The 13974-nt window shown below is 42.8% G+C and overlaps 1 protein-coding gene across 1 annotated transcript in view; it reads right to left on the bottom strand.

Annotated features, from left to right (window-relative positions):
* The window catches only part of GABRA5 (gamma-aminobutyric acid type A receptor alpha5 subunit), a 53648-nt gene that overhangs the window by 30423 nt on the left and 9251 nt on the right, over positions 1-13974 (bottom strand). Inside the window, exons 4-5 of the mRNA XM_008931954.3 lie at positions 12172-12239; positions 11839-12059 (exon numbers count right to left, since the gene is read on the bottom strand). Of these exons, the coding sequence (XP_008930202.1) occupies positions 11839-12059; positions 12172-12239 (289 nt within the window). The remainder of the gene's footprint in view (positions 1-11838; positions 12060-12171; positions 12240-13974) is intronic.

Below are 13974 nucleotides of genomic sequence, written 5' to 3'. Positions count from 1 at the left end.
TCTAATGGGTACTTGAAAGGAAGGTTACCATCCCTCCAATGCATTGTTATATTTTCCATGCTTAACACTGCAAATTTCATTTTCTTGATAAATTCAGAAACCTTTCTCCAAGAGCCCATAAGAAAGCTGGCATGTTTTTCTGCACTGCATCTCCTGTCTCTTCTTCTACCAACAATTTAAGCATGTCATTTCAAAGGATGCAACACTTTATTATACATGCTTGTAATCTGCAAACATCGAAGGAGGGGATCCCTATATCCATCTTAAAAAGACAACAGGTGTAGAATCAGGAAGTGAAGGAAGATTCAGTGCAGAATTATGCATAAGACCTTCTGTTTCATGTGACTGTCCTATGAATTGTATCCTGCTGCCTGCATCTTTGGAAATAACCCTTGTGTATAATGAGGAAGGCTGTAGACATTCATCAACTGTAAATGTGGAAGAGAAGATGATTTGTACAGAGAGTGTGACCTAGTGGAATTTAATTAAGTCCCTCCAGAAATTATTCTTGCCTGTCTTAAATGAAAGGGTAGCAGATAAGGCTGGAGGGCATCTGGCTGCCACTACCTGACTCAGAAGCCCCAAAAATCCTTCTGGTGCCAGGCCTACTCCTCTGTCCCCTCCGAATTTCTCATCCAGCAAAAGGCGGCACATCTCTTAAAAGGATGATGCCTGCTGCAGTCTTCTGGGTCTATCTTGGAGGTAGAGAGAACGAAGTTTAGCAGTTGTGAATGTGCTTGGGTACAGCCTTTCCTTTCGTTAACACAAATTCTTTGGATGAAAAAGTTCTTTTTGCTCTCTATCAGTGATATCTGCATACTTCTTTCCTTTTCCAGTGCCTCCATCCTAGGACCACTCCTAGTCTGGCCATCTTGAACAAGTGAACTGGCTATGCTATTTGTTACATGCTGTTAGAAACCTTATAGTTGAGCCTCTTAGGTGATTTTAAAGTGCTCACTGAACACTCTCCTTAGATGCCTCCTACAAAAGTGTGCATTACAAGAGGCTTTTGAAGTGTCTTGTAATGGCCAATGTGACAAAATATTTGACAGGAGACTTCTAAGAAAACTTGACTATGAGTTCTCATACACAGCACAAATGTCACTACCCTGAATTTCTGCAGGGTGTTCTGTGCCAAGCAGGAGCTGCTTTTCATTATTGTGTGAGGACCTAAAAACAAAGTCACTAAACTGACTCCTGGTTCAAAGAGACTGGATTTTCTATTGCATACAGAAATAAAAGCAGCACAACAGCCATCTCTTACACCCTGGGAGCAGGAAGCATGGGTCACTGCAAACAGATTTGCTCCTTGGTGCAGAGTACAAACTATATATTCAGATCATAGCTTCAGGACTCACAAAAAAATTGATATCTGCATCTACTCCTTCAAATATCATGTGGGGTGATACTGGCACACTTTGACTTTTAACATTGTGATGAAGCTTAGGTACCCTTTGCATGTTTACACAGCTGATTATAATAACATTATTCTCAGTTTGCATTTATTTAAAAAGAAAGGAGGCCTTGGTATCCTTTGAAACAGCCTTTGCCTAATCCTTTTAAATAGGGTGACTCCAGAATGATCTTGCTGTGTGCAAGGAAGTACAGTTATCTGAGCTAGAGACAGCCCCTATACCAGGATTTTTTTGTCACAGCACAAGCATTTCTCAAAGGCAGTTCTTCTCAACCAAAGCATTTAAAAGCTTTCCTCCTCCACCATCATTCTGTCTTAATAAAATCCCTGTAAGACTAGTTTCACTCAAACAGAGTTTATGACAAGATTATAGGTGGCTGTTAAAGGTCCTTTGCAATGGGAGAATGAAACTCTGATTTTATTGAAGATAATGGTAAAATTCTCCCTGACTTAATGGGGCCCCTATTCACCCAAAAAAATGTAACAAACCCTGATTATAGTTGCTGATTTATTACTGACAAAATTTCACTTTCATAATGCTCCAAATACACTACTATCCAAATGTTAATCAACTAACAAAATGCTATTGCATATCTTAACTATCTGAAAAGAAAAATGTTAGGTTTACAAATTATTTAATCTGTCATCTATAATTGTATATGAAGAAAGCTGTATTAAAGCTTCATTATGTATAGTCTTTACTTTAAGAACATAAAGTGATTACTGAAGTTCTGTTTCAAGACACTTAAGCAAATATCCCTCTCAGAAAAGCACAAGAATTCAAGCAGCAAGACTTCGTCACTCCAGAAAAGTCACCTTCAACCATTTCCACTAGGGAATTAAGCATGACAGTGCTTTCAAGAGACTGTTCCTTTTTAGCAAGAAGGAAAAAAAGGAGGTGTTAAAGTCAAGGATGTGGCAAGGAAATAAATGCAGATATTAGGGAGCCAGACATTTGCAGTGAGTGTGTTTCAAGGAGAGGTGGGTGTCCCTCGGTAGAAGTCCCTGAGACAAAAAGCACCCTGTCCTGCAAGACCCTGTTTTAGGGCACTGCAGGGACCCCTCAGCTGTCTCTGTGACTCCCTCAATGCAAGGGAAAAAAGTGGGGGGACTGAGCAAAGCTATCATCTCTCTCCTACCCTGGCAGTGCAGAAAAACACTTTCTAGAGTATTATCTGCCGCTACCAGGCAGGAGGGGAGGGCAGTCATGTGCCTGGAGAGCCCACAGACAGAGCAGAAACTTGCTTTTTCTTATCAGCTACTAGCTTTAGTATGCAAACAAATTAAAACAGAGAGCTTTAGGATAGGGGAGCAGAAAGGCAGAGTCACCAGTGCCTTCTGGGAGAAGTTAATTCAAGATAAGTGTTGAATAACAAGAGTTACTGAGGAACGGGACACAAGGAAGCTTTTGTTGGTGCTAAGGTACTGTGGCCAGAGAGATACAAAGCTTTTCTGACTGTTTGCCTTAATCCCCAAATCAGTCCCATCTTCTTAGTTGTTGTGGTGGTTTGAGCCAAAATCCAATTTCCAGGCTTTCCCCACTCCTTCCCACAATTTTATCTCAACACCGAAGAGAAACTTTCAGGCAGACACCTCTATAGGGGAAAAGGGGAAGTATATATACATTTATTCTACACAAATAAATACTGTACAAGCTAAAAGCAACTATATATAATATTACACACTTCTATCTGTCCCTTTAAGCTTCTCCCTCAATTCAGTCCAGGAAAAGCCCTTCAGGCTGATAGGTGAAGCAGTCTTTCTCTTGTGGGAGTGTTCAGGGAACCTGATTCACTCCCCCCACTAACCTCCAGCTGTTTCCTGAAGTCTTTTCTTCCCCACGAAGTCCAAGAAGATAGCTCTGAGTCCTTTCTCCTTGGTCCCGTGCCATCTCTGCTGTGTGATTCTCTCTCTCATACCTCGGTTCCATGCTGCTGTAGTTCAGTTCAGCTTATTACACGTACACGTCTTGGAATCTTCATTCCTCCTCCGAGTTTTCAGCTGTCCTCCATTTAAATCACTGCAAGGACATCCTCCGGGCCTTTCTCTGGTCCATCTCCAATTTCGCCTGGGGTCATCTCCCTGGCACCGGGCTGAATTTCGCCCATCCACTTTGGCTCAGTTCCAATGCTGAGCCTCCCCTCCACTTTACAGTGAGAGGGAAAAAGAAGAAGCCCCCTCCACAGTCTAGCTGCAAAGGGGTGGGTGGGGAGGGAAGAGGACTTGGCTGCAAGGCCTGCCTCTCTCTCTCCCGCTTACCAGCTGTTTGTGAGTCTCTTCCTTCACAAACACACACTCACTCCAATGCTGCCTCCAACCCTGGCTTAGCCAGAGCTGAGGGCCGCAGGGCCCCCCGTCCTCCCAGAAAGGAAAGAAGGGGGCCCTGCCACCCCTGGGCCTTCCTCACACCCACAGACCCACAGAGCAGCAGACAGACAGATCGATTGCCAACAACTTCTGCCAGTTGTGTATATATGACTTTTCACAGGAGCGAACAAAACGAGCAGTGACTGGCCCTCTAGGGGAGACTGCCCTGGCACCCAATCACCTCTAGGCCCCCCGGCTCCCAGAGGGGGCAATTTCAAACCATAACAGTTGTTTATTTCTGTGCACTGCTCTTACCCCTTATTAAAGGGAGCACTTTGATGCTGTTTTGGCCCCACTTTAGCCAGCACCTGCTATGGGGCTCAGGTGAGCCCAAGTGCTGTTCCCAGCATGAGGCCAGCCATCACCATTTTCCCCAATAAAAGGCAAAATGTTTGTTTGAAACTCATATTAAACCTATCTCAATCTATCTCACCAACATGCCAACAAAGAGTTAAGTGGATCCAGCCTTAGTCAAGCCATATCCCACTCCATGGGGCTGGTTGGCTCCCTGCAAAGGGAGACTTCAGGGCTGGGTCAGACTCTTTTCAGGAGAAGCTTCCCTGGGTACCTGCTCCAATAGGACCTCAGCAGAACAATCTGAGCCCTTGTGACATCTCTAGTATGCCCACGGGCACACATGTGGATAGGAGAATAAGAGAGTTGATGGGTTGGTTTGGTTTTTTTCAAACTGTGAACACATGGTTAGGTTTGTGAAATTACTCATTTAGCCTTTGCTGAGGACAGGACACAACTATTCACCTGTTCTCCCACTGTGATGTCTTGGGAACACTTCTATAACCAAACTGTTATTTCTTTCACAGAGGTTTAGAGCAAGAGTTGTTTCAGGCCCCAGTGCAATAAGTGTTTAGCCCAGGGAACTGATGTCTCCCTGTGTCCCTTAAGTAAATGTAACATGTGTCTACATAAGCATATATGTATACACATACAAATACATATATCACCAAATCACAGAATATGCTGAGTTGGAAGGAACCCACAAGGATCATCGAGCCCAACACAGGCCCTGCACAGGACCATCCCCAAGAGTCACACCAAGTGCCCAAGAGTATCATCCAAACCACTTGAATTCACAGGATGGTGCTGTAACCACTTCCCTGGGGAGCCTGTTCCAGCATCCAACCACTCTCTTCATGAAGAACCGTTTTCTAACATCCAACCTAAACCTCCTCAACACAATTTCAGGCCATTCCCTTGGGTTCTGTCACTCACCACAGAGAAGAGATCACTGCCAGCCCCTACTCTTCCCCTCTTGAGGAAGTTGTAGACTGCAATGAGGTCTCCCCTTATCTCCTCCAGGCTGAACAGTCCAAGTGACCTCAGCCACTCCTCATAGAGCTTCCCCTCAAGGCCCTTCACCATCTTCGTTGCCCTTCTTTGGACACTCTAATAGCTTAATGTCTTTCTCACATTGCAGTGCCCAAAACTGCACACAATATTCAAGGTGAGGCCACACCAGTGCAGAGCAGAGCAGGACAATTCCCTCCCTCGACTGGCTGGTGATGCTTTGCCTGATGCCCCCCAGGACATGGTTGGCCCTCCTGGCTGCCAGGGCACTGCTGACTCAGATTCAACTTGTCGTTGAATGGGACCCCCAGGTACCTTTCTGCAGTGCTGCTTTCCAGCATCTCATTTCCCAGTCTGTACAGACATTCGGAGTTGCCTCATCCCAGGTGCAGAATCCAGCACCTTCCCTTGTTGAAATTCATATGGTTGGTGATTGCCCAGTCCTCTAATTTTTTGAGGTCTCTCTGCAAGGCCTTCCTGTCTTTGAGGGAGTCAACAGCTCCTCCCAGTCTTGTGTCATCTGCAAACTGCCTTAGTATGCCTTCCAGTCCTGCATCCCAGTCCTTTATGAAGATGTTGAAGAGCACAGGGCCCAAGATGGAGCCCTGTGGAACCCCACTAGTGACAGATCACCAGCCTGATGTTACCTCATTCACTGTTACCCTCTGTGCTCGATCCATGAGCCAATTGCTCACCCACACATGATGTGTTCATCCAGCTGTGTGCTGGACATTTTGTCCTGAAGGATCCTGTGAGAGACAGTATCAAAAGCTTTACTGAAATCCAAAAAGATTACGTCAACTGGCTTCCCTTGATCAGCTAGGTGAGTTACCTTGTTATAAAAGGAAATCAGGTTGGATAAGCAGGACTTTCCCCTCATGAAGCCGTGCTGGCTGTGGCCGATGGTTGCGTTGTCTTTCAGGCGTTTTTCAATACTTTCCAGAATAATCTTCTCTTTAAGTTTACCAGGCATTGAAGTGAAACTGATATGCCCGTAGTTTCCAGGGTCCTCCTTCATGCCTTTCTTGAAAATCAGGACAACATTTGCCAGCTTCTGGTCAGTTGAAACCTCTCTGGATTCCCAAGACCACTCAAAAATCATTGAAAGAGGTTCTGTGATGACATCAGTCAGCTCTTCAAGGATTCTGGGATGAATCCCACCAGACCCCATAAATTTGCAGGGATCCAGCTGGAGCAGCAGATAACGCAGATACCTAACTCCTTAAGAATGTCACTGTTTTGCACTGGGAGCAATTCTTAGTCAAGAGGCACAGCTGCAGAAATCAACATTACAGATGAACAGAATTAGCTGAGATGAATCCCACCCATCTTGCCTGGTGCCCTCCACCACAGCATTTTATAGATTACTCAATATCAGTTGGATATTTCAGCACAAACATAAATGTACTTCAGGGGACAGTATTTCTGATTAGGCAGATGAAGATTTTAATTTCAGTCTAAGGGAAATGACTAGGGAGTCCACTGTAATATTATCCTCCCCTGATAATAAAAAAAGAGCAGAAGCATAATAATTCTTCAGCATCTACCAGGTACTTCCAAAGCTCCCAGCTTCAGAAGCTGGGACCCGGCTGCAGACTGGGCAAAGATAGAGTCACCAAGGCAGCTGTGCTTTCCTGGGAACGCTTGGAGAGCACCTATTAGGGCACTGCTTCTCTCCAGTTACTGTTCAGTCACCCTATCCATGCATACCCAGCATATCAGGTCAGCTCTGCTGGTTCATCCTCATAAAGCAAAGGAATCTGGTAGAAATTGTTCCATCTAACCCCAAAGAAAGTTGGTCTGCCTTTGAGCTCAGCACAGATCTGGAGCTAAAGCTGTATCTTTTGTAACCCCTCAAAGTCTAAGCAAGCATTCCCCTCATCCAAGGCAGGGCCAGTTCTGGTTTGGGTTTTGTCTTTAATCAATTCTGCCTTGCTGTGTGAGCTCCCATCCCTGTGATGGAGATCTCTGTGGGGCTCTGCCCACTTTTATTTCCAGCAGAATAGGCCGCTATCACACACTCTACATGGGGACTATATTTAGTCAGGTCATAATTGCCCATTTTAAATGTATTACACCACAGTCTCCTCTGATGCCTTCCTTTACCTGTGGGTTAATCCAGCCCTGGATTTTTTGGGTTCCTTGACAGACAACCTTTGAGAAAAGGAGCAATGTACAACCAAAGCAGAGAGATAGGAACCAACAGGCTTGATGTTAAAACAAGAATCCTGCTGCTATCCTCAGGGAAGGGCCTTTCATTTCATATATCCCTATTTTCTCTTGCTCTGTCAAAATCTGAATTGATGAAAAGCAGCTGAGAGTCCTTGCCACCATGGCAGTTTTTCATCACTCTGCAAGATTCAGCTCAGTGTGAAGAAAGTATTCTTTTTCTTCCAGCTTCAGGCAGTTTGAAGCTTGAATATGAAAGAAAATGCAGCAAGTTTAACAAAGGGAAAGGAAATGCACATTTGCATGGCTTCATAGCCCCTAATTAGTTTTGTAATATTTATACAAGGCCTAAAAAGTATTCACAGATCCCTGTCTGTAAATATAAATGGATGTGGAAATGAAATCTTCCCTTTGAAATAAGAAAAACACATTCAAATTGAACAGAAATGTTCCCATTTAGGCGGCTGACTGATGGAAAATGAAGAGTTCATTTTAAAGAATAATATTCTAGATTTACAGAATCATAGAATATTCTGAGTTGGAAGGGACCCACAAAGATCATGGAGTCCAACTCTTAAAGTGAATGGCCCACACAGGGGATTGAATCCCTGACATTGGTGTTATCACCACAAAGTTTTCACCAACTGAGCTAATCTCAGGGTCAATATTTGCTGCCACTTTTCACTCAGGGTCACACAAGCAAACCCACATCTGGGAAAGGCTGCCTTCTGGCAAAGTCAGAGCTTAAGAACCCACACATTTTTCATAGAATAATTTTCCTTTAAAAAAAATCCAAGCAAACAAAACCTGGCTTTCCCAATGGACATCTCTAAAGCAGTATCATATCTTCTGGTCAGCTGGTTTTATGATCAATAGCTTTATAGCATAAAATGGTTAGCTTGCTAAGCCAAGTCCTTCGTGGAAGAGCACATTTTGGGCTAACATGCATCCAGGACATGTTTACACTTGCACATACAATTTTAATGCCCAGTATTAATGTAAGAAAAAATATTGTCAGCCTAGGTAAACCCGTGTATGCACTACAGCAGAGCAAGCAGCGTGGTTATACTGCCATCAAGTGGATAGGCATCCTACGCATTGCTGAATTGTAAATATCTTCCAGGAACAGTGAAGATAACTGTATTTCAGGGCTGTACTAAAAGTTTTGGAGTTTTTTAACACCATACTGAAAAATATCTGCATTCTCCAGCTGATAAATTATTCGTATGCAAATTACTGGGACAGATTTAACTATAAGCTCTCTCAGGATCTCTGGCAATCTTCAGTCGCCATAATAAGATAGGAAAAATCCGTTTGTACTTTCCTCAGATATATAACCATGTTCTGTTTAAAATCCCAGATTATATCAGATGTCTGGAAGTCCCAGTGGTAGCAAAAGGAGTTTGGAGTCCTTTCAAAGTGATAGTGAGAACAGGGCTCTAAGGAGCACAAGAAAGATTTTTCAATATCTACAGCTAATAGAAAATCATTAAAAAATGCCTATGAGCTGCTGCTGAAAAGCTAATTCACAGTCCAAAAGTTTAGCTCTAGTGAGTATGCTTTACTTCACACAATTTTTGGCTTCTTTGCAGCATTTTTTCTGGCATTCTTCAGCAAACTTTATCAAAACTTCTGTCTACAGAAATCCAGTTGCCAACTCCTACTGAGCAAAAAAAAAACGCAGCTCACTGAAACATGATGGTTCTCTTCTTAGTCTAAAAATGTTGATTAAATCGCTGTTCCAATTTTTCAGAATAGCTTCATGGAATTAAGGAATTCTATGTTTTTTAAAACATTTATTTCTCAGATAAGATAAATGAAATATATTTTAAGTTTTTAAAGGGAATTAATCTTATTTTTGTCTCCATTCACAAAGACATTTTCTATATGTATTAGTAAAATATGAACTATATTTTCTAGTGCTTTTTCTTCCAGTGCCCTTACTTAAAAAAAGAAATAAAAAAATTAAAAGTGGAGCTGTGGACAATACTCCCCTCTAGGGGCAGAAACAGAATTTGCAATATTTCATTCAGCAGCATGTAATTTATAAATTACATTAGTGAAATAAAACTAATAGGTCCTCCCAAGTGAAAGACAACCAGAATTATTAAGTCATTCCCAGCAGAGAACACTGCTGCTTATGAAATCTGTCTAAAGGACATGTTGTGTTTCTATATTCATGCAGAAGGGTTTTAATGCCACACATATACAGAAGCCCATTTATCAGATTTCCCTAGCAACATACATCCCATCAACTTCTGACCTAGACAACATATCATCAAACGCAATATGCGCAGAGTACATTTTTCTTTATAAGTAAACATGTGTGTCATGAAAACGTATGTCCTGACAAGTGCTAAAGCTGGAAGTTTGCTCAGCTGATCATACTTGGTATATTTGGAAGTGAAATAGGATGGAAGGTCAGCATCGGCTTGGCTGCTTTCCTCCTCTTCATTCAGGCAGCCAGATGCGAGGTTGCAAAAGCAATTCAGGCATCTCCGTCAATGACAGAGGGTCCAATCCTCCCTGCACATAATACTCCTACGTACAGTCTGGGAAGCTCGCAATTCCTCCTTGGAAACGAAGAGAATGCAGAGCTAACAGAGGGTTGTCTACACATCCACAGATCCTGAGAACTGAGTAAGCCTGATGGGAGCTAGAGGAAATGGGGCTGAAGCCCCAGTTTGGACTCAGTACCTTCACAGCACACTACCACTGAGACAAGTAGCTCTAAAAGCCCAGTGCTGCCTATCTTCTCAAGAAAAGCCATCCTAGGAAACTGCTGAGCTGTTACCTTCATCAGGACATGCCAAGGCAGCTGAAGGGGCTGGCTGCTTGTCACAATCATCTCTGTACAAGTTGGGAGGGGATTCTCAAGCCACCTCCTGGCACAGCATCGCTCATGCTGCTGAAACACCCATCATGAAAATCTACAGCCTCTAAAGGAGCACAGTTCCATGCACATTAGAAAAGCAGGCTCCTGACTCATGTTTAAGCAGACACTCTTTAAAGTTATTACTTGCAATAGCGGAAGGCAAGCTATTTTAAAAGTTTTGTGCTCCATTTCTTATCACATATGCCATAGTTGGCATAGTTGGTGGAAATTTTATTTCCACACACATGCACATCCACACACAATACTGCAAAATAGCAAAAGCTATGTTGAGCTTTGCCTCAATATCATACATGTGGCATCTGACAATATTCTGCCATTTTCACCCAGCAGACATCCATCAGGTTAAAGTCACCCATAAGAACAAGGGCTGGCGATTTTGAAACCTCTGCCAGCTGCTTGTAGAATAATTCATCACCCTCTTCATCCTGGTTGGGTGGTCTATAACAGACTCCCACCAGGATGTCAGCCTTGTTGGTCTTCCCTCTGATTCTGACCCATAAGCACTCAACCTTATCGTCACTGACCTCAAGGTCAAGAGACTCTCTAAAATACAGAGCTAGCCCTCCACCTCTCCTACCTTGCCTATCTCTTCCAAAGAGCTCCAGGTGCCTTTGTACAAAAGCATAATCTCCTTGAGCCCCAACAAATCTTAACCACAGGTCCTGTGAGTGAACTCGGGACTTGCCCTCCTGTTGTGTAGCAGCATGTGGTCCCACAGCAGGACACAGCACCAGCAGGAGTTCAGTTCTCCACTTGGTTGGGGTTGCCTACTGAAAACACCAGCATCTCAGCACCCAACTTCAGGCTCCTGAGCACTTTACTGGGTCTCAGGCACCACTCTGGGCTTGTATGTGAAAAGCTCTCAATAACAGTTTGTTGCTTGGTAGGTTTTTCCTTTCATCTCTTTTTCAAGTGTTATCCATATAACTATGCTCTTGGAGAAAACCGGGTTGAAGATAGACAGCAGTCTTAATTACTACAGGCTAATTACCTTTAATGAGCAAATTGCTATACAGTGATGTGGGATTTAGCCTGAGAAGAGCTTCACACAGTCTTCTAAAATCACCAATATTATATCTTCTATCTAGGTTATGCAATGATGAAGTTTGACAGTATCCTCTAATCAGATGAGAAGCATGATCCTGAAGATCTGAGACACCAATATAATGTCTCAGTTTTGTTTTCAGGATAATACTTGCTAAAGCAGCTTCACAGTGCTGCTAGCTTATTTCATTTATCCCTATGATCATTTGCCTTTTAGTACTATTGGTGAAACGAAAAAAAAATAACAAAAGCTCCAACGGTTCAAGATGTACTGCCCCAGAACAAAGTCTCGGTTTCTGGTCTTGGAGACTGTTCTCCTGCAGTCTGCACTATAGCTGCAAATACAAACAGTAAGAGAGAACAGATCTTCATAAAAAAGCTGAACTGAATCATCAAATCTGTTGAGAATATGCCTTCGATTTAATCAAAGGAAATATTTAAGCACTAGCAGTATTCAGAAGCTACAAATTAATTGGTATTTGTAGGCAGCGATTATGTTCTCCATTTTTCTTGATATTCATGTAAATATGTGTGAAAGATTGGTTGCCCAGTTCTAATAGGAGTGGAGAAAGTGATGCTCCCCACAGGTACTTGCAGGGTTAATTGGGAATCAGCATCACAAGAAATCAATCCTGGTTATTACCTCATGGTATACAGCAGAGTGCCGTCATCCTCCAGGCGCAGAAGTTTGTTTGGGGTTGTCATGTTGTGAGCAATAGACTTCTTGCCATTGTGGAAGAAAGTGTCTGGGGTCCAAATCTTGCTGGCAAGCAGGTTGTTAAGAGGGAGGCGTTGCATAGGTCCTTTGAATCGCAGCCTTTCATCCTTCCAGCTTTGTCGGAAAAAAACATCAATGGTGTATTCCTGGAAAAAAAGAAACAATCAAGGTATTGCAGGATCTGAATAGAAGCAATAGTTCCAAAAATGACTTTAGCAAAGTAAATACAACAGACTTGGCAGCCACATGCTAACTTACCATTTCTGTGTCTGACACAGGACCAAAACTGGTAACATAGATGTCTGTTTTCACCTGAGTTATTCTCTCTGTAATAAATATGGGGTTTGCATTAGTAATTATTTTAAGATGGAAATACATACTTGTGATGCATTTATCTATTAAAAATTTCCGAATCACTCAAAAATTCCCATAAGCTTGAAATTAAGAGGATGCTTGAGGAGACATTTCATCCCTGATCAAATGCAGGGAGTCCAGACTCTGTTCTTATAATCAGAAAGAAACAAGACTTTCAAGGGTGCAATTCCTCTGACTGACAGGCTTCTATAGATCATAGAAATGCAGAATCATTTGGGTTGGAAGGGACCTTAAAGATGTTCTTGTTTGAACTGCCCTGCCATGGGCAGGGACACCTTCGACTAGATCAGGTTGCTCAAAGACCCATCCAGCCTGGCCTTGAATGCTTGAATGATGGAGCATCCACAACTTCTCTGGGCAGGCTGTACCAGTGCCTCACCACTCTCACAGTGAAAATTTCTTCCAAATACTGAATCTATATCTTCCCTCTTCCAGTTTAAAACTGTTACACATTTGTCCTATCACTACACTCTCCGATAAAGGGCCCCTTTGCATCTTTCCTCTAAGCTCCTTTAAGCACTTGAAGGCTTTCATAAGGTCTGCCCAGAGTATTCTCTTCTCCAGGCTGAACAACCCCAACTCTCTCAGCCTGTCTTCACAGGAAAGTTGCTCCAGCCCTCTGATCATCTTGGTAACCTTCTCTGGACTCACTCCAAGAGGTCCATGTCCTTCTTATGCTGGGACCCCAGAACTGGACATGGTACTCACAAAAGCAGAGGAGCAGAATCACCTCCTTCAACCTGCTGGCCACCCTTGTTCTGATGGATCCCACCATGCAATTGGTTTTCTGGGCTGTGAGCACACATTGCCGGCACTTACTCAATTCCTACTATAGGATGAGATGAAGTATATCTTGGAAGGACCTATTCCCCTCTGCTGGCTTGGGTGATCTGCCCAATTTCAGACATCTATATTAGAGATGTCCAAAATTAGGTGAAATTACTTTTGCCCTCAAGTTTCTAAATCTTTCTGGCATCTTTTCAAATCTGGTACTAATTTAATTTAGGGGCAGAAATTTCAGAAGTTCGTTATATAAGATAAGAGCATCGAGCCCTATTTTCAAGCATCTCTGTGTAAAGTGAGATGAGAAGGAGAGAAAGGGATGAAAGCAATGTGTTGGTCTCACAAGAGGAAGGGGTGGGGGTAGCCAGATTAAAAAAGGGCCAGGAAGAAACATAACAGATGGTTTACACATGGGTAGAAGATGAGAGAAATCTGGGGGATAGAGAGCTGAAGGAGGGCTCAACAAGGTTAGGATGGCAACCTATTCACATGCTATTCACAACTATTCACAACCATTCACATGCTATGGTTTTAAAATAGCTGCTGTAGAGGTTATCAAAATGACATATCAATACAGATTTTCTGTAGTTGTCTAAAAACGAATGGTTTAGGGATCTGTTTTTGAAATAGATATGTGTCACCAGCATAATTTTATGTAGGCTGACCAGTAAGGGAACCTTGCAGCAACCTGCTAGCATATTGTCTTGCTCATCTTAGGAAGTACCAGAAAGAAAAACCCAAACTGTATGCAACTACAGAAAAAATGTATCACAGATGCTCTCCTAGCCCAACCTCAGATGACCTCAGTGACTGAAAGAAGACAACTTTCAGTGATTTTTTTTATTGTGGCCCATTTGCTAGGAGACAAATCTACTTTCTGGACTTAGTTTAGTTAATCAAACA

This window comes from Manacus vitellinus, unplaced genomic scaffold, assembly GCF_001715985.3.
Source record: "Manacus vitellinus isolate BGI_N305 unplaced genomic scaffold, ASM171598v3 scaffold_7_pilon, whole genome shotgun sequence".
NCBI classification, from domain to species: domain Eukaryota; kingdom Metazoa; phylum Chordata; class Aves; order Passeriformes; family Pipridae; genus Manacus; species Manacus vitellinus.
Note: the sequence above shows the minus strand (reverse complement) of the source record. Positions and strands in the feature narration are given on the sequence as shown.